Source organism: Juglans regia, chromosome 13 (assembly GCF_001411555.2).
Source record: "Juglans regia cultivar Chandler chromosome 13, Walnut 2.0, whole genome shotgun sequence".
Classification (NCBI taxonomy): domain Eukaryota; kingdom Viridiplantae; phylum Streptophyta; class Magnoliopsida; order Fagales; family Juglandaceae; genus Juglans; species Juglans regia.
The window spans coordinates 4,639,737-4,658,523 of NC_049913.1; the positions used below are offsets into that span (position 1 = coordinate 4,639,737).

The window sequence follows — 18,787 nt, forward strand, 5'->3', positions numbered from 1 at the left end:
ATCCAATTCCAACCTACGCCAGAGGTGGGAGGGAGTCCAGGGTGGGGACGGTACTTTCCGAGTAAGGTGCAGGTGCACGTGTATTTAGCCAATGATGCCGGTACCGAATCAAGGCTCCACTCCTTAAACCCTCCGAGTCCAAAGTCCAAACGCTTTCCCTCGAACACTTGGAGATCTAAAAGGGTTTCAAGAGCTTATCCTCGCTCCCAACGCTCAAACATGGCTCTTTAGTGCGAGCCCATCACCCAAATTCCTTTAAAGCTCCCCAAAAAAGAGAAGGATTCATACTTATCACAATTCAGAAATGACAACCCCATATCCCTCTCACTTGTTGTCTGCTTCCAATCATCTCCATGCTTCCACTAAAATGCTCATCAGAAGTCACTCTCCTCGGCTTCAGGGGTTCAAGGTAACGCTTTTTTCTATAATTATCTGATGGAATGAACTTTATTCCAATTCATGCGTCGATTTTTGCATTAAAATTTACCTGGTTGTTTAAGTTTTGAAGGTTTATTTCTTCATATTTTTTCCAATGGATGCGTTTGGTTACCTGAAAAGGTGGGTTTAAGAACCGGGTTAAATAGCAAAGTAAAGTGGGTATTTGATTGTTTATTGGTCTGTGTTTTATTGGTTCTACGAGCGAGCGAGCGAGAGGGGGAAAGGGAGGTTACGTTAGAAGTGGGTACAACTCGGGTCTCCGTAAAGTAATGAGTTTAAAAACTTGCACAAGTGATATGTAATTCGAACGAGTCTGGGTTTCATTGAAGCTGAATTTGCTAGTCTTGGGTTCAACTTTCAATAAATCAGCTGCATTTGTGATGGCGTGGATAAGTATGTCCATGTTGGCTGAGGAAATAAATTTATAGAGTCCGCATCTTGCATTGATACTTCATGAAATTTGTAAGTTTTATTTTCTGCCATGTAGCTCTTTCAAAAACAGCTGAACTAGTTCAGACTGAATGCTTTAATGGGTTGAGTTGGGTTTACATTCGTTCTTGTATTATTTTATTTTATTTTAATTTTTGTAGCAGGGGTCATTGCGGAATGTTAAAGAGAAAAGCTGCAAGTTGAGTGTTAAACAATTTAGGGCATTTCAGAATACTAGGTCCTCGATATCGTGTGCAATAAATATGTCTGCAGGCCAGTCAGACGATCCTGGGAAATTAAACTTGGAACATCTTATTGACAAGGCAAGAAAATTGTGGGACGGTTGTCCTCAACCAGTCAAGAGATTCCCTTGGAACAGAGCACTGGATAATTTCATTCAACTCATCCTTGACCTCATCTTGGCAGTTGTCAAATACTTATGCGTTCCCTTACTGGCAGTTTCCTCTCTTAGTGAGATGTCATACTGTGCACATGAAAGAAAGCTTTTTCTTTTACCTGTTCCAGTTCTCATTGGGATTGCTGTTGCTGGGGTATTCCGAGAGACAGCCCTAGATATATCTCCACTTCTCAAGGTAAAATTGTTATCTAGCATCAATAGGCTCATTAGATTATCTTGCATCAGTTGGTAGAACGTGGGAATGTCCAATTGAAACATCTTCTTATGCTTATACACATGGTGAAAAATGGCACCATTTGTTGCTTATGCTGTTGTGATTAATTGGCTACATTTGTTCTGGAAAACTGCATTTTTGCCACATTTGCAGCATTTTCTGACATGAATGGAGGAAAATGTTTCTTGCGGAGTATTTGTTTTGGTTCCATCCAATAGATCGTGCATAGATTTTTGGAGACAGTCCAATGAGCTCTAGCTCAAATGGCACTTCTTCTCCCTAATAAGGTGTAGCATGAGATTAGGACTGTAATCAAGCCGAGCCGAGCCGGTCTTTCGCTTGCCGAGCTCGGCTCGACTCAAGCTCAAGATTTTTATTTATTCTTTGTTCGAACTTGACTCAGTAAGCTAAATTCCCAACTCAAGCTTGACTCGAATTGTTTATTTTTTTTATTTTTTAAATAAGATTTAATAATTAATAAATTAGATAGATAAAAAATAAAAATCTAATATTAAATTTGTACAACTAACAAGTAGAACCTCTATTGAATTATAAGATTTTAAAAATTTATAAATAAATAATATCTAACTAGTTGATATTTATCCATAATAACAATATATTATATGCCTACATAAATTAATGCATACACATAATATGATAGCATATATCTATTTCATATATGGTTCACACATACTAGTATATAAAATTATTAAATCTTATCAATTAATTATTGTACAAATTAAAAAATATAGCTATGAAGTATATTCAATATATAGACATAAGTAATTAGGTTACATATTATATATTTAATTATAAAAGTATTGTGCTTATATTATTAGCTAATACATATATATATATACATAGGTGTATGTATATATTTATTAATATATGAATGAGCTTTAATCAAATCGAGCTAATGAGAGGACTCGGACATAAACGATCAAGCCTTAACGAGCCTTAGCTGAGTCGAGTCGAGTTTTGTCGGGTATGTGTCATTTACTAATCAAGTGGGTATCTACTTTTACGGGTGAGTTTTTTTTTTTTTTTTCACGAGTCAAGTTCGATTTGAATTCAACCGGATGAGTACCGAGCGGGCTATCAAACAGACTGGTTCATTTGCAGCCCTACGAGAGATTATTGGTTTACAAACCACAAGATGCATGTGTGACTTTACATCAAAAAAAAAAAGGAAAAAAAGAAAAGACCATTGAAATCTGATTGATGACAGTGACTTCAACAAGTTCTCTCTTTCTAATTTCTACTTTTTTTTCTTTTGTTACCACCAATATAAACTTCTCATATCTTTTAATGTCATTGAAAGCCAGATACCTTATGGTGCAAAAGTTGCACAGTTTATCAGTAGCCGATTTCGGTAGGATGAGCCTCATTTTTTGCGATTTCAGACTAGAGAACTTTTTTCCAATTGGAAGTTCTGGTTGGTTGTTTTCTTGTTATAGTTAACGTTTTGTTTGATTTTCAGGATGCAGAAGTTCCCTGGCATCTGATTGCCATTGCAACTTTCTTCACATTTCTCAAATTGCTGGGACCTTATTACCCCTATTGGGGGCGAATTTTTATTCCACACTTTGCAAATGGGGGGTTATGGAGGACTCTGTGGTTTGCACTTTTGTGGTATAGAAGACCCCAAAAGGAATCAACAAAGACATTGCAGGAGAACTCTGGAAACGGAACCCACTCCGAACTAAATAAGCTTTAATTCTAGCAGACAGAATATTTGGATCAGGTAATTGTTACTTGGACAGGCAAAAATGCGAGTGGTACATTTATGGTGTTTAGGCATACCTTGCGATCTCACTTTATACAGTGGGTTCTGCTCCCCAAGTGTGCCATGTGGTAAAACCCCGATGCCCACATCTGAGAGGGGAATATATACCAGCTGGCTAAAAAGTCGATTGGTTTTATATTTGTCATAGGAATGTTGACTTGTGATGAAACTAGCTGCTTACACGAGCACATAGTTGAACTTTGAATCCTGCCGGAGTAAGGCTTCTTTACACTTGCATTTTGGGTAGCTCATTGGTATGGCAGTGTGCCATAAAATCCATTCCCCCTTCTACCTGGGTCATTTTTTTGTACTCTTTATGAAAGTTTTGTTGCTTCTGCTGCTGCTGCTCTCTCTCTCTCTCTCCAAGTTTCAGGTTCTGATGATGAAATAATTATAGACCTCACTTTTGATCTGATACAGGTGTCCTTCATCTTCATCAATGAAGATTATATGTGATAGGATTATAAAAGCCATTCATCGAGAAGATAAAAGTAGGAAGCAGCTTCTGTCAGAAGATTGGTTAAGTTGGTGCTTAGGCTGTGTTTGCTGATTGCTAGACGTGTTTGCTAAACTAACAGGGTCTCTGAGTGTGTTCCTGTATGTGTGAACGGATGCTTGCAGGAAGCTTTGTTGCTGACTATTATAAGCAAATCTCGTTTTGGGTCTGGTATAGCATCTTAAAATATATGTTGTAATGCAAACAATATAAACATACCAGATTTTCATTAATCATAATGTAGTCATTTGAAGTAGATTTTATGTATTAATTCTGAGGATATGCTATTTTTATTTTTTCCTTATTTGGCACCCACCTGAACCCATATTTGGCTAAAGCATGATGATTATAATCTATCGAGGCTGCTAAAGACACAAATGGATCCCACAAACTAATATGACATAGTGTCCGTGTGCCATTTTTTTTTTTTCATTTTCCCCCTGCAGTGCCCCTCCCCTCCTCCCCCCTTTCCCAAACCCCTCCAGACCTTCCATCCATGCAGCCCAGCGCCGCAGCAGCCCCACTCTAGAGCTTAAAGTCACTAGGCACCTCCTTGAAAAATCATGAGAACTTTAAACAATTAATTGATTCTAATTTTTTCAAATAGAAAGAAACATTAGACGAAGATAACCAATTAAAAAACATAAAGCATCAAACTGAAGCTTGTAATCAACAAACAAGTTCCACCAATTATGTCTCATTACGTGGCCACCTAAAGCTTATTTCATCGACTAACAAATATTTGCTTCAAAATCGAATAAGCCCTAGACTTTTCTCTGATTGGGGATTTTCCATATACATTCTCTTCCAGGAATTTGTTTCAGAATCAGTTAGCCTCGATTGGGAGCATTCGCATCTGGCTTGGCATAAGCATCAGTTTGCCAAAATACGAGGAAAAGTGAATAGCTCTGGCCATAAACCATTCCACATCCGATTGTGTAAAATAGGGAATGATTTTAAGTTTGCAACACTAACTCCCTAAAATTACTCAGTAACCGCAGCTCCTCAAACCCAATTTTATTAATATTTTATTAACCCTCAACAAAAACATTTTTTATTTATCTTTTGATTGGTACAAAACCATTTTATTAATCCTCAATATATTTATATGAATAAAAATAAACTAAATTGTGATTAGAAGAGCAAGTCCACTCATAAATTTTTCACCAGTAAAAACAGACAAAAATTGTTAGGGTTGAAAACATGAATGTTAGAAAATGAAAAAAGAAATCTCATTATTAAAAAATATCCGATTTTGCTACAATTAGAATTTGATAAAAAAAAAAAAATGTTACTTATGAGGCCAACCTTTTTTTTTTTTTTAAACATGCTCATTTGGAAAAATAAGATTTTTTTTAAATATTATTATTACAAAATTACATTTTTGAAAACATTACCGTTTAAAGATAAATAGTTTAAATTCTTTTTTTTTTTTTAAATCTCATTAGAGATGAATTGTGGAAAATACAATGAAGACAAATAATTGAGTAGTTAAAAAAATATGACAATAAATGAGTTAAAAAATAATAATGAAAGATTATTTTAATAGAGTAGAGAAAGAATTGAGAGTGAGATGTAGGAAGTTTGGGAATGAGTGTAGTTAAAATGAGTTTTGTTATGTACAAGCAAGTTTGCGTATCAATCTGCGTACTAATATTATTGCCTTCATATTCTAAATTCAAATTAGCATTGTTTTTAATAAAATCTATTTTCTGACCAATCATATTGAATGGGTACGCGTATTAGTGCACAGAATTGTTTACAATTAAGTTTTTTCAGTTAAAATAGGGAAAGATGGATTTTGAGTAAAATTTGGCAAAAGTTTTAGGGAGCTCAATGCTCTAACACTTCGCTTCATTAAGGAAAGAAAATGATTGACCCATCTATGTTATAGAATTGGATGCTGACAGAAACAATATGGTACAGTTTATCAACATATTCTTCTTGCATAGCTAAGCAGTAAACTAAAAGATCAAAGAGGGCATTTTCTCAGTCATTGACTGTTCATTGAACATCATACCCCAAAACATTAATCAAGACTCATTTTATCAATGAACGAAAAATAGAAAGAATTGGTACAATCAATTCTCATATGCTAGAGGGTTGAAAAATCCAACTGCAAAGCTGACGCCAGACATAATTGTGATTATTCTGTAGGCTGATTTCAATAGATAATTTATATGGAAGGAAGACAAGAGAATCATCCAAAACACATAAAACAACTCTAATGTTCAATTCAAATTGTCAAAATCCAAGAATGACAAAATCAACCCACAAGCCAGACTGTAATAGTTGAAAATCGATCATATCAAAATTTTACCAAAAATAGCAAAATCTCAATAATCACAATAAAATTAAATAAGTAATAAAAGAAGTAATCTGCTAAAAATCTGGCCCAAATCGAGTTTAGAATCATTTCCTAAACGATAAAGGAAACATTACAATAAAAGGCAAAAATAGAAAAAAAAAATAGGGATTCAGTCTTATTCAGAGGTAAAAATAGTGGATTTTGACCTCGACAATGATGCACATCGAGCATGCCTAATGACAATGACGTGCGCGCCAAAAAGAGCTTTCCGAATTGGGGTCATATGCACGATTCTGATACCCGTAGCCAAAGTTATAGCCAAAGTACATAAACGTGCCCAAAAGTGCACCAATCAAGGACAGATCACGATTTCTTGCCATCTTTGCACTGATCTGCCACCTCAAGGTATTTCAGCACAATCAACATGCAATCTAACAACTCAGCATCATCTGACTTGGATCCACTCACATCAAAAGCTCTCAGATCATGACCCAGAGAATCCAATGCTATCAGACCATGTTGCAGTTTTGTGGAAGGTTTTTTGTGCTTTATTAACTTCATAATGAAGTTTGATGGTAGTGCTAAGGGAAATAAGAGGGCCAGCGCATGCAATTCTTTTCCATTCTTGAGTAAGTACTTCGTGAGTTCTAATTCATTTTCCCCATCAGATAAAACCTCCATAGTTACTCATTTCAGTTGATGAATACACGTAAGGTTTTGAGATTCCCAATATTTCATCTTAAATGGAAGCTCGTCTGAAGGCAACAAGTTTGTCACCTGTTAAAAAAGAAACAAGATTGAGCATGAAATCGATTCGGTGAAAAAGATGGAGAAGTACTAACGATAGTCTGAGAAAGAAAATTGCTATTTTACTTACATCAATCAAGGAAAAGTACAAGGGTCCAAGAATGATGAGGTGCTTCAGATTAGTTGTTCCTTTGAGCAGGGAGGATAATGCTTAGACATGGTTTCCACCAAAGTAGTCCTACTTTCACCGTTAAGTGCTTTTGTTGTCAAATAAGAAAGCAAGCAACCGTGCTTAAGCAAAGCCTGCCAACATTTACAAGGCACATCTTAAAAAAGTTGATCCACCAAATGCCAACTAAAAGCCCCAGATAGTTTAGAGAAGGCGCTAAAATTTTGTTGAAGATATATATATATTCAGAACTTGACATAAAAAGGTTTAACTTAAAGAAAACAAAAGACGAACAATCAAGGCCGAATTTGTGACATGAAGTAATAGTTTATGCTTGTTGTTCATGGAATGATTACTGTTCATTTAACAAGATCTCTAAGGAAGGGCTCTTTAGGGTGGATAGGGGATGGTCAAGGTATAATATCCCACTTGGAATTGTCCAAGTCTTAATCAATACTTAAGTCAAGGTTAAATCTGGAGTATCGAATTTGACTTGAACAAAAGCTCAATTGATTCAATATTGGCCAAGATACTAAACCGCAGTACCACATAGTTGAACGAAAGAACGTAGAGCCCCTCCAAGACAAAGGTCAAATTCACTCAAATCAAATGGTTTAGTTGTTGGGGCAAGGTCCAAAGAAAAACATGCAATCATTGTTACCATTAAATCTAGCCTAGTATATATAGATATGTGAAAAATCCACCTGGAGCTCAAGGACAAATACAAGAGAACAAGACGAAACAAAAAAGAATACAAGAATGAGATGTGGCCGCAACAGACAGTGAAATCCTGTCTTGAAGAACATGAGATCGACCTAATCACCAAAGGGGGTAAACACTTTTTCTTGCCACCTTGTGTTCTTGATTGTGGATCCCTGAGGTCCCTCTTACTGAGATACAACGAAAACATCCTCAGATTTGCCTGTACATTATCTCATAGTCATGTTGCTGCTTTAAAGCTTTAGACACAACGTTTTTCACTTGTTCGAATCGAAAACGACCACATGGGAGAATTGTTTTCATCTTTCAAGTCCCTCAAGGTATTGGATCTTTCACACACAAGAGGGATACAAAGTCTGACCATAATCTATTGAACAGTTACAAATTCGAAGTCTCCATAACCTTTATGATATTAATATTCATCTAGAAAAACTCAATCAACTTCAGATAGTCTGGCTTGCAACATCTCATTCTTCTTGCAAATCATTGAAAATCTATGCTCCTAATCTCCAAGACTTTTGTTGGATGGGACATGCTGTGGATTTTTTTCACGGTAAGTGGGATCTTTTGAGTCATGAGTTAAAGGTCTCAATTTGTCTTCTACTATCCCCTCAATACAGGAAGAATAAAGTTCAAACCTTCCATAAGGTTCTTTCCAGAATACGAAGTGCCATATCACTCAAGCTACGTATGGATTTCGTTGAGGTACAAAGTTACACTAATTCTCTCCTTTCCCATATTGATTCTTGAAAGTTAATCAGGTTCAGAATTTTGAGCATCATATTATAATAATCTGACAATATTGAAAGACAAGATGATCGATCGGAAGATGGATGAATTGCAGCTCGAAATTGTCTTAAGCTAGGGCTATGGGGAATTGAGATGTTTTGCTTGTTTGTTTTATAGTCTTGTTCTCTTATATTTGTCATGAGCTCTTGGTGGATTTTCACAGATCTATATATATTAGACCAAATTTAATGGTAACAATGATTGCATGTGGTTTTCCTTTGGATCTTGCACCCCAACAACTTCAAAACACCATTTGAGGTGTGAGTGAATTTGACCTTTGTCTTGGGGGGCACCTGCGATTTTTTCCTTACACTAAATGGTGCACAAACTTTGATATCACCCTCATGCCAATATTGGAATCCAATTAGGTTTTTATCGAGAGTCAAATTCAGGATACTCAAGATTTAACCATGACTTTAGTATTGATTAAGTCAGACTTGGACAATTCAAGTGGGATGTTATACCTTTGGTCATCACCCCGTCCACACCCCAAGAAGCCCTTCCTCAGAGATTTTGTTAAATGAACAATCAATCATTCCATAAATTAACAAGCATGGACTATTATTCCCTATGTAAATTCAGCACATGACTTTTCAATCTTTTGTTTTCCTGTTCTGAATATACGAGTCTAAACTTTTTTGTCAACAAATTTTCTTTTCTTCTTCTCTAAACTATCTCAAAATTTTAGTTGGCATTTGGGGTGGATCAAATTTTATGCTAAGATGTGCCTTGTAAATGTTGTAGGCTTTGCTTAAGCATGGTTGCTTGTATTTCTTATTTGATAACTTAGAGTACTTAACAGTAGAATGTAGGATTGCTTTAAGTGGAAACCAGGTCCAAACATTATTCTCCTTGCTCAAAGGAACAACTAATCTGAAGCACCTCATCATACTTGGACCCTACTACTTTTCCTTGATTGACGTAAGTAAAACTACAATTTGCTTTCTCAGACTATCGTTAGTACTTCTCCATCTTTTTAATCGAATCGATTTCATGTTCAACCTTGTTTCTTTTTTAACAGGTGACAGAATTGATGCCTTCAGACAAGCTTCCATTTAAGATGAAATATCGGGAATCTCAAAACTTTACGTGTATTAATCAATTGAAACAAGTAACTATGGAGGTTTTATCTGATGGGGAAAATGAATTAGAACTCATGAAGTACTTACTCAAGAATTGAAAAGAATTGCATGCGCTTGCACTCTTATATCCCTTAGCACTGCCATCAAACTTCATTACCAATTTAATAAAGCATAAAAAACCTTCCACAAAATTGTAAGATGGTCCGATGACATTGGATTCTCTGGGTCATGATCTAAGAGCTTTTGATGCAGGAGGATCTAAGTCAGAGGATGCTGAGTTGTTAGATTGCACATTGATTGCGCTGAAATACCTTGAGGTGGCAGATCAGTGAAAAGATGGCGAGAAATCATGATCTTTCCTTGATTGGTGCAGTTTTGGGTATGTTTCTGTATTTTGGCCACAACGTTTTTCACTTGTTCGATTCGAAAACGACCACATGGGAGAATGGTTTTCATCTTTCAAGTCCCTCAAGGTATTGGATCTTTGACACATAAGAGGGATACAAAGTTTGACCATCATCTATTGTACAGTTACGAATTCGAAGTCTCCATAACCTCTATGATATTAATATTCATCTGGAAAAACACAATCAACTTTAGATAGTCTGGCTTGCAACATCTCCCTCTTCTGGCAAATCATTAAAAATATATGCTCTTAATCTCCAAGACTTTTGTTGGATGGGACATGCTGTGGATTTTTTTCACGGTAAGTACGATCTTTTGAGTCATGAGTTAAGGGTCTCAATTTGTCTTCTGATATCCCCTCAATATAGGAAGAATAAAGTTCAAACCTTCCATAAGGTTCTTTCCAGAATATGAAGTGCCATATCGCTCAAGCTACGTTTGGATTTCGTTGTGGTACAAAGTTACACTAATTCTCTCCTTTCCAATATTGATTCTTGAAAGTTAATTAGGTTCAGAATTTTGAGCATCATATTATAATAATCTGACAATATTGAAAGACAAGATGATCGATCGGAAGATGGATGAATTGCAGCTCGAAATTGTCTTACGCTGGGGCTATGGGAAATTGAGATGTTTTGCTTTTTTGTTTTATAGTCTTGTTCTCTTGTATTTGTCATGAGCTCCAGGTGGATTTTCACATATCTATATATACTAGGCTAGATTTAATGGTAACAATGATTGCATGTGGTTTTCCTTTGGACCTTGCACCCCAACAACTTCAAAACACCATTTGAGATTTGAGTGAATTTGACCTTTGTCTTGGAGGGCTCCTGCAATTCTTTCGTTCAACTATGTGGTGCACAAAGTTTGATATCACCTTCATGCCAATATTGGAATCCAATTAGGCTTTTGTTCAGAGTCAAATTCTCGATACTCCAGATTTAACCTTGACTTAAGTATTGATTAAATCAGACTTGGACAATTCAAGTGGGATATTATACCCTTGACCATCCCCCTATCCACACCCTAGGAAGCCCTTCCTTAGAGATCTTGTTAAATGAACAATCAATCATTCCATGAATTAACAAGCATAAACTATTATTCCTTGTCTAAATTCAGCACATGATTGTTCAATCTTTTGTTTTCCTTTAAAGTTAAACCTTTTATGTCAAGTTCTGAATATACCACTCTATATCTTCAACAAATTTGCTTTTCTTCTTCTCTAAACTATCTCAAAATTTTAGTTGGCATTTAGGGTGGATCAACTTTTTTGCTAAGATGTGCCTTGTAAATGTTGTAGGCTTTGCTTAAGCACGGTTGCTTGCCTTTCTTATTTGACAACTTAAAGCACTTAACAGTAGAAAGTAGGACTACTTTAAGTGGAAACCATGTCTAAGCATTATCCTCCCTGCTCAAAGGAACAACTAATCTGAAGCACCTCATCATTCTTGGACCCTTGTACTTTTCCTTGATTGATGTAAGTAAAATAGCAATTTTCTTTCTCAGACTATCGTTAGTACTTCTCCATCTTTTTCACCGAATCGATTTCATGCTCAATCTTGTTTCTTTTTTAACAGGTGACAAACTTGTTGCCTTCAGACGAGCTTCCATTTAAGATGAAATATTGGGAATCTCAAAACCTTACGTGTATTCATCAACTGAAACGAGTAACTATGGAGGTTTTATCTGATGGGGAAAATGAATTAGAACTCACGAAGTACTTACTCAAGAATGGAAAAGAATTGCATGCGCTGGCCCTCTTATTTCCCTTAGCACTACCATCAAACTTCATTATGAAGTTAATAAAGCACAAAAAACCTTCCACAAAACTGCAACATGGTCTGATAGCATTGGATTCTCTGGGTCATGATCTGAGAGCTTTTGATGTGAGTGGATCCAAGTCAGATGATGCTGAGTTGTTAGATTGCATGTTGATTGTGCTGAAATACCTTGAGGTGGCAGATCAGTGCAAAGATGGCAAGAAATCGTGATCTGTCCTTGATTGGTGCACTTTTGGGCAGGTTTATGTACTTTGGCTATAACTTTGGCTACGGGTATCAGAATCGTGCATATGACCCAAATTCGGAAAGCTCTTTTTGGTGCGCACGTCATTGTCATTAGGCATGCTCGATGTGCATTATTGTCAAGGTCAAAATCCACTATTTTTACCTCTGAATAAGACTGAATCCCTATTTTTTTTTTCTATTTTTGCCTTTTATTGTAATGTTTCCTTTATCGTTTAGGAAATGATTCTAAACTCGATTTGGGCCAGATTTTTAGCAGATTACTTCTTTTATTACTTATTTAATTTTATTGTGATTATTGAGATTTTGCTATTTTTGGTAAAATTTTGATATGATCGATTTTCAACTATTACAGTCTGGCTTGTGGGTTGATTTTGTCATTCTTGGATTTTGACAATTTGAATTGAACATTAGAGTTGTTTTATGTGTTTTGGATGATTCTCTTGTCTTCCTTCCATATAAATTATCTATTGAAATCAGCCTACAGAATAATCACAATTATGTCTGGCGTCAGCTTTGCAGTTGGATTTTTCAACCCTCTAGCATATGAGAATTGATTGTACCAATTCTTTCTATTTTTCGTTCATTGATAAAATGAGTCTTGATTAATGTTTTGGGGTATGATGTTCAATGAACAGTCAATGACTGAGAAAATGCCCTCTTTGATCTTTTAGTTTACTGCTTAGCTATGCAAGAAGAATATGTTGATAAACTGTACCATATTGTTTCTGTCAGCATCCAATTCTATAACATAGATGGGTCAATCATTTTCTTTCCTTAATGAAGCGAAGTGTTAGAGCATTGAGCTCCCTAAAACTTTTGCCAAATTTTACTCAAAATCCATCTTTCCCTATTTTAACTGAAAAAACTTAATTGTAAACGATTCTGTGCACTAATACGCGCACCCATTCAATATGATTGGTCAGAAAATAGATTTTATTGAAAACAATGCTAATTTGAATTTAGAATATGAAGGCAATAATATTAGTACGCAGATTGATACGCAAACTTGCTTGTACATAACAAAACTCATTTTAACTACACTCATTCCCAAACTTCCTACATCTCACTCTCAATTCTTTCTCTACTCTATTAAAATAATCTTTCATTATTATTTTTTAACTCATTTATTGTCATATATTTTTAACTACTCAATTATTTGTCTTCATTGTATTTTCCACAATTCATCTCTAATGAGATTTAAAAAAAAAAAAAAGAATTTAAACTATTTATCTTTAAACGGTAATGTTTTCAAAAATGTAATTTTGTAATAATAATATTTAAAAAAAATCTTATTTTTCCAAATGAGCTTGTTTAAAAAAAAAAAAAAGGTTGGCCTCATAAGTAACATTTTTTTTTTTTTTATCAAATTCTAATTGTAGCAAAATCGGATATTTTTTAATAATGAGATTTCTTTTTTCATTTTCTAACATTCATGTTTTCAACCCTAACAATTTTTGTCTGTTTTTACCGGTGAAAAATTTATGAGTGGACTTGCTCTTCTAATCACAATTTAGTTTATTTGTATTCATATAAATATATTGAGGATTAATAAAATGGTTTTGTACCAATCAAAAGATAAATAAAAAATGTTTTTGTTGAGGGTTAATAAAATATTAATAAAATTGGGTTTGAGGAGCTGCGGTTGCTGAGTAATTTTAGGGAGTTAGTGTTGCAAACTTAAAATCATTCCCTATTTTACACAATCGGATGTGGAATGGTTTATGGCCAGAGCTATTCACTTTTCCTCGTATTTTGGCAAACTGATGCTTATGCCAAGCCAGATGCGAATGCTCCCAATCGAGGCTAACTGATTCTGAAACAAATTCCTGGAAGAGAATGTATATGGAAAGTCCCCAATCAGAGAAAAGTCTAGGGCTTATTCGATTTTGAAGCAAATATTTGTTAGTCGATGAAATAAGCTTTAGGTGGCCACGTAATGAGACATAATTGGTGGAACTTGTTTGTTGATTACAAGCTTCAGTTTGATGCTTTATGTTTTTTAATTGGTTATCTTCGTCTATTGTTTCTTTCTATTTGAAAAAATTAGAATCAATTAATTGTTTAAAGTTCTCATGATTTTTCAAGGAGGTGCCTAGTGACTTTAAGCTCTAGAGTGGGGCTGCTGCGGCGCTGGGCTGCATGGATGGAAGGTCTGGAGGGGTTTGGGAAAGGGGGGAGGAGGGGAGGGGCACTGCAGGGGGAAAATGAAAAAAAAAAATGGCACACGGACACTATGTCATATTAGTTTGTGAGATCCATTTGTGTCTTTAGCAGCCTCGATAGATTATAATCATCATGCTTTAGCCAAATATGGGTTCAGGTGGGTGCCAAATAAGGAAAAAATAAAAATAGCATATCCTCAGAATTAATACATAAAATCTACTTCAAATGACTACATTATGATTAATGAAAATCTGGTATGTTTATATTGTTTGCATTACAACATATATTTTAAGATGCTATACCAGACCCAAAACGAGATTTGCTTATAATAGTCAGCAACAAAGCTTCCTGCAAGCATCCGTTCACACATACAGGAACACACTCAGAGACCCTGTTAGTTTAGCAAACACGTCTAGCAATCAGCAAACACAGCCTAAGCACCAACTTAACCAATCTTCTGACAGAAGCTGCTTCCTACTTTTATCTTCTCGATGAATGGCTTTTATAATCCTATCACATATAATCTTCATTGATGAAGATGAAGGACACCTGTATCAGATCAAAAGTGAGGTCTATAATTATTTCATCATCAGAACCTGAAACTTGGAGAGAGAGAGAGAGAGCAGCAGCAGCAGAAGCAACAAAACTTTCATAAAGAGTACAAAAAAATGACCCAGGTAGAAGGGGGAATGGATTTTATGGCACACTGCCATACCAATGAGCTACCCAAAATGCAAGTGTAAAGAAGCCTTACTCCGGCAGGATTCAAAGTTCAACTATGTGCTCGTGTAAGCAGCTAGTTTCATCACAAGTCAACATTCCTATGACAAATATAAAACCAATCGACTTTTTAGCCAGCTGGTATATATTCCCCTCTCAGATGTGGGCATCGGGGTTTTACCACATGGCACACTTGGGGAGCAGAACCCACTGTATAAAGTGAGATCGCAAGGTATGCCTAAACACCATAAATGTACCACTCGCATTTTTGCCTGTCCAAGTAACAATTACCTGATCCAAATATTCTGTCTGCTAGAATTAAAGCTTATTTAGTTCGGAGTGGGTTCCGTTTCCAGAGTTCTCCTGCAATGTCTTTGTTGATTCCTTTTGGGGTCTTCTATACCACAAAAGTGCAAACCACAGAGTCCTCCATAACCCCCCATTTGCAAAGTGTGGAATAAAAATTCGCCCCCAATAGGGGTAATAAGGTCCCAGCAATTTGAGAAATGTGAAGAAAGTTGCAATGGCAATCAGATGCCAGGGAACTTCTGCATCCTGAAAATCAAACAAAACGTTAACTATAACAAGAAAACAACCAACCAGAACTTCCAATTGGAAAAAAGTTCTCTAGTCTGAAATCGCAAAAAATGAGGCTCATCCTACCGAAATCGGCTACTGATAAACTGTTCAACTTTTGCACCATAAGGTATCTGGCTTTCAATGACATTAAAAGATATGAGAAGTTTATATTGGTGGTAACAAAAGAAAAAAAAGTAGAAATTAGACAGAGAGAACTTGTTGAAGTCACTGTCATCAATCAGATTTCAATGGTCTTTTCTTTTTTTCCTTTTTTTTTTTTGATGTAAAGTCACACATGCATCTTGTGGTTTGTAAACCAATAATCTCTCGTAGGGCTGCAAATGAACCAGTCTGTTTGATAGCCCGCTCGGTACTCATCCGGTTGAATTCAAATCGAACTTGACTCGTGAAAAAAAAAAAAAAAACTCACCCGTAAAAGTAGATACCCACTTGATTAGTAAATGACACATACCCGACAAAACTCGACTCGACTCAGCTAAGGCTCGTTAAGGCTTGATCGTTTATGTCCGAGTCCTCTCATTAGCTCGATTTGATTAAAGCTCATTCATATATTAATAAATATATACATACACCTATGTATATATATATATGTATTAGCTAATAATATAAGCACAATACTTTTATAATTAAATATATAATATGTAACCTAATTACTTATGTCTATATATTGAATATACTTCATAGCTATATTTTTTAATTTGTACAATAATTAATTGATAAGATTTAATAATTTTATATACTAGTATGTGTGAACCATATATGAAATAGATATATGCTATCATATTATGTGTATGCATTAATTTATGTAGGCATATAATATATTGTTATTATGGATAAATATCAACTAGTTAGATATTATTTATTTATAAATTTTTAAAATCTTATAATTCAATAGAGGTTCTACTTGTTAGTTGTACAAATTTAATATTAGATTTTTATTTTTTATCTATCTAATTTATTAATTATTAAATCTTATTTAAAAAATAAAAAAAATAAACAATTCGAGTCAAGCTTGAGTTGGGAATTTAGCTTACTGAGTCAAGTTCGAACAAAGAATAAATAAAAATCTTGAGCTTGAGTCGAGCCGAGCTCGGCAAGCGAAAGACCGGCTCGGCTCGGCTTGATTACAGTCCTAATCTCATGCTACACCTTATTAGGGAGAAGAAGTGCCATTTGAGCTAGAGCTCATTGGACTGTCTCCAAAAATCTATGCACGATCTATTGGATGGAACCAAAACAAATACTCCGCAAGAAACATTTTCCTCCATTCATGTCAGAAAATGCTGCAAATGTGGCAAAAATGCAGTTTTCCAGAACAAATGTAGCCAATTAATCACAACAGCATAAGCAACAAATGGTGCCATTTTTCACCATGTGTATAAGCATAAGAAGATGTTTCAATTGGACATTCCCACGTTCTACCAACTGATGCAAGATAATCTAATGAGCCTATTGATGCTAGATAACAATTTTACCTTGAGAAGTGGAGATATATCTAGGGCTGTCTCTCGGAATACCCCAGCAACAGCAATCCCAATGAGAACTGGAACAGGTAAAAGAAAAAGCTTTCTTTCATGTGCACAGTATGACATCTCACTAAGAGAGGAAACTGCCAGTAAGGGAACGCATAAGTATTTGACAACTGCCAAGATGAGGTCAAGGATGAGTTGAATGAAATTATCCAGTGCTCTGTTCCAAGGGAATCTCTTGACTGGTTGAGGACAACCGTCCCACAATTTTCTTGCCTTGTCAATAAGATGTTCCAAGTTTAATTTCCCAGGATCGTCTGACTGGCCTGCAGACATATTTATTGCACACGATATCGAGGACCTAGTATTCTGAAATGCCCTAAATTGTTTAACACTCAACTTGCAGCTTTTCTCTTTAACATTCCGCAATGACCCCTGCTACAAAAATTAAAATAAAATAAAATAATACAAGAACGAATGTAAACCCAACTCAACCCATTAAAGCATTCAGTCTGAACTAGTTCAGCTGTTTTTGAAAGAGCTACATGGCAGAAAATAAAACTTACAAATTTCATGAAGTATCAATGCAAGATGCGGACTCTATAAATTTATTTCCTCAGCCAACATGGACATACTTATCCACGCCATCACAAATGCAGCTGATTTATTGAAAGTTGAACCCAAGACTAGCAAATTCAGCTTCAATGAAACCCAGACTCGTTCGAATTACATATCACTTGTGCAAGTTTTTAAACTCATTACTTTACGGAGACCCGAGTTGTACCCACTTCTAACGTAACCTCCCTTTCCCCCTCTCGCTCGCTCGCTCGTAGAACCAATAAAACACAGACCAATAAACAATCAAATACCCACTTTACTTTGCTATTTAACCCGGTTCTTAAACCCACCTTTTCAGGTAACCAAACGCATCCATTGGAAAAAATATGAAGAAATAAACCTTCAAAACTTAAACAACCAGGTAAATTTTAATGCAAAAATCGACGCATGAATTGGAATAAAGTTCATTCCATCAGATAATTATAGAAAAAAGCGTTACCTTGAACCCCTGAAGCCGAGGAGAGTGACTTCTGATGAGCATTTTAGTGGAAGCATGGAGATGATTGGAAGCAGACAACAAGTGAGAGGGATATGGGGTTGTCATTTCTGAATTGTGATAAGTATGAATCCTTCTCTTTTTTGGGGAGCTTTAAAGGAATTTGGGTGATGGGCTCGCACTAAAGAGCCATGTTTGAGCGTTGGGAGCGAGGATAAGCTCTTGAAACCCTTTTAGATCTCCAAGTGTTCGAGGGAAAGCGTTTGGACTTTGGACTCGGAGGGTTTAAGGAGTGGAGCCTTGATTCGGTACCGGCATCATTGGCTAAATACACGTGCACCTGCACCTTACTCGGAAAGTACCGTCCCCACCCTGGACTCCCTCCCACCTCTGGCGTAGGTTGGAATTGGATTATAATCCGAATTAGAGAACTTTTTTATCTCATATTTTCAAATTGGCAGTTCAAAATTATCCCATAGTTTTCAAATAAATTTATAAATAAAAAGATGTAATCAAGAAGTAATCCTACTTGTAAGTTGATATGGACCCTTTTACAAGTTAAATTCTATCATGTCAACAATGTGGAGTAAATAGAAGTTCTCTTTTTCTGCCTTAACATTGATCGAATCCAATCTCCAAAGTGCCCCATTGTCCACTTGTGTCTGTCAATCCGCTCATTTTCTTCTTACTCAATATATCATCGATCTAATTATGTATATGTATGCATGCTCGAGTTGCAAAGTCAATGATTCA

General features: G+C 35.7%; 2 protein-coding genes across 4 annotated transcripts; one reads left to right on the forward strand and one right to left on the reverse strand.

Annotated features, from left to right (window-relative positions):
- The first annotated feature begins 111 nt into the window (after positions 1–111).
- LOC109010251 lies at positions 112–4,063 on the forward strand. Of its 2 annotated transcripts, none has more exons than XM_018991025.2 (4): positions 112–409; positions 1,029–1,460; positions 2,980–3,243; positions 3,706–4,063. In XM_018991025.2, the coding sequence occupies exons 1-3, from the start codon at positions 305–307 to the stop codon at positions 3,214–3,216; spliced, it is 774 nt and encodes a 257-aa protein (XP_018846570.1). In that variant the 5' UTR covers positions 112–304; the 3' UTR covers positions 3,217–3,243; positions 3,706–4,063. The 2 variants fall into 2 exon arrangements, with proteins under 2 accessions (XP_018846570.1, XP_018846571.1); XM_018991026.1 differs by having other exon boundaries at positions 114–409; positions 1,032–1,460.
- A 10,319-nt stretch (positions 4,064–14,382) lies between these two features.
- On the reverse strand, positions 14,383–18,335 carry LOC118344144. 2 transcript variants are annotated; one of them, XM_035683924.1, is made up of 4 exons: positions 18,038–18,335; positions 16,987–17,418; positions 15,203–15,466; positions 14,383–14,740 (listed from the first exon to the last, which is right to left on the reverse strand). In XM_035683924.1, exons 1-3 carry the CDS (start codon positions 18,140–18,142, stop codon positions 15,230–15,232), a joined length of 774 nt encoding a protein of 257 aa, XP_035539817.1. In that variant the 5' UTR covers positions 18,143–18,335; the 3' UTR covers positions 14,383–14,740; positions 15,203–15,229. The 2 variants fall into 2 exon arrangements, with proteins under 2 accessions (XP_035539817.1, XP_035539818.1); XM_035683925.1 differs by having other exon boundaries at positions 16,987–17,415; positions 18,038–18,333.
- Between the last annotated feature and the right edge of the window lie 452 nt (positions 18,336–18,787).

Excerpts from the sequence above, each read along its gene's own strand:
- LOC118344144 (XM_035683924.1), bottom strand. The coding sequence starts at position 18,142 with ATGACAACCCCATATCCCTCTCACTTGTTGTCTGCTTCCAATCATCTC. Across the intron at positions 17,419-18,037 it reads CTCGGCTTCAGGGGTTCAAG|CAGGGGTCATTGCGGAATGT; the intron begins GTAACGCTTTTT and ends TAATTTTTGTAG. Across the intron at positions 15,467-16,986 it reads ATATATCTCCACTTCTCAAG|GATGCAGAAGTTCCCTGGCA; the intron begins GTAAAATTGTTA and ends TTTGATTTTCAG.
- LOC109010251 (XM_018991025.2), top strand. The coding sequence starts at position 305 with ATGACAACCCCATATCCCTCTCACTTGTTGTCTGCTTCCAATCATCTC. Across the intron at positions 410-1,028 it reads CTCGGCTTCAGGGGTTCAAG|CAGGGGTCATTGCGGAATGT; the intron begins GTAACGCTTTTT and ends TAATTTTTGTAG. Across the intron at positions 1,461-2,979 it reads ATATATCTCCACTTCTCAAG|GATGCAGAAGTTCCCTGGCA; the intron begins GTAAAATTGTTA and ends TTTGATTTTCAG.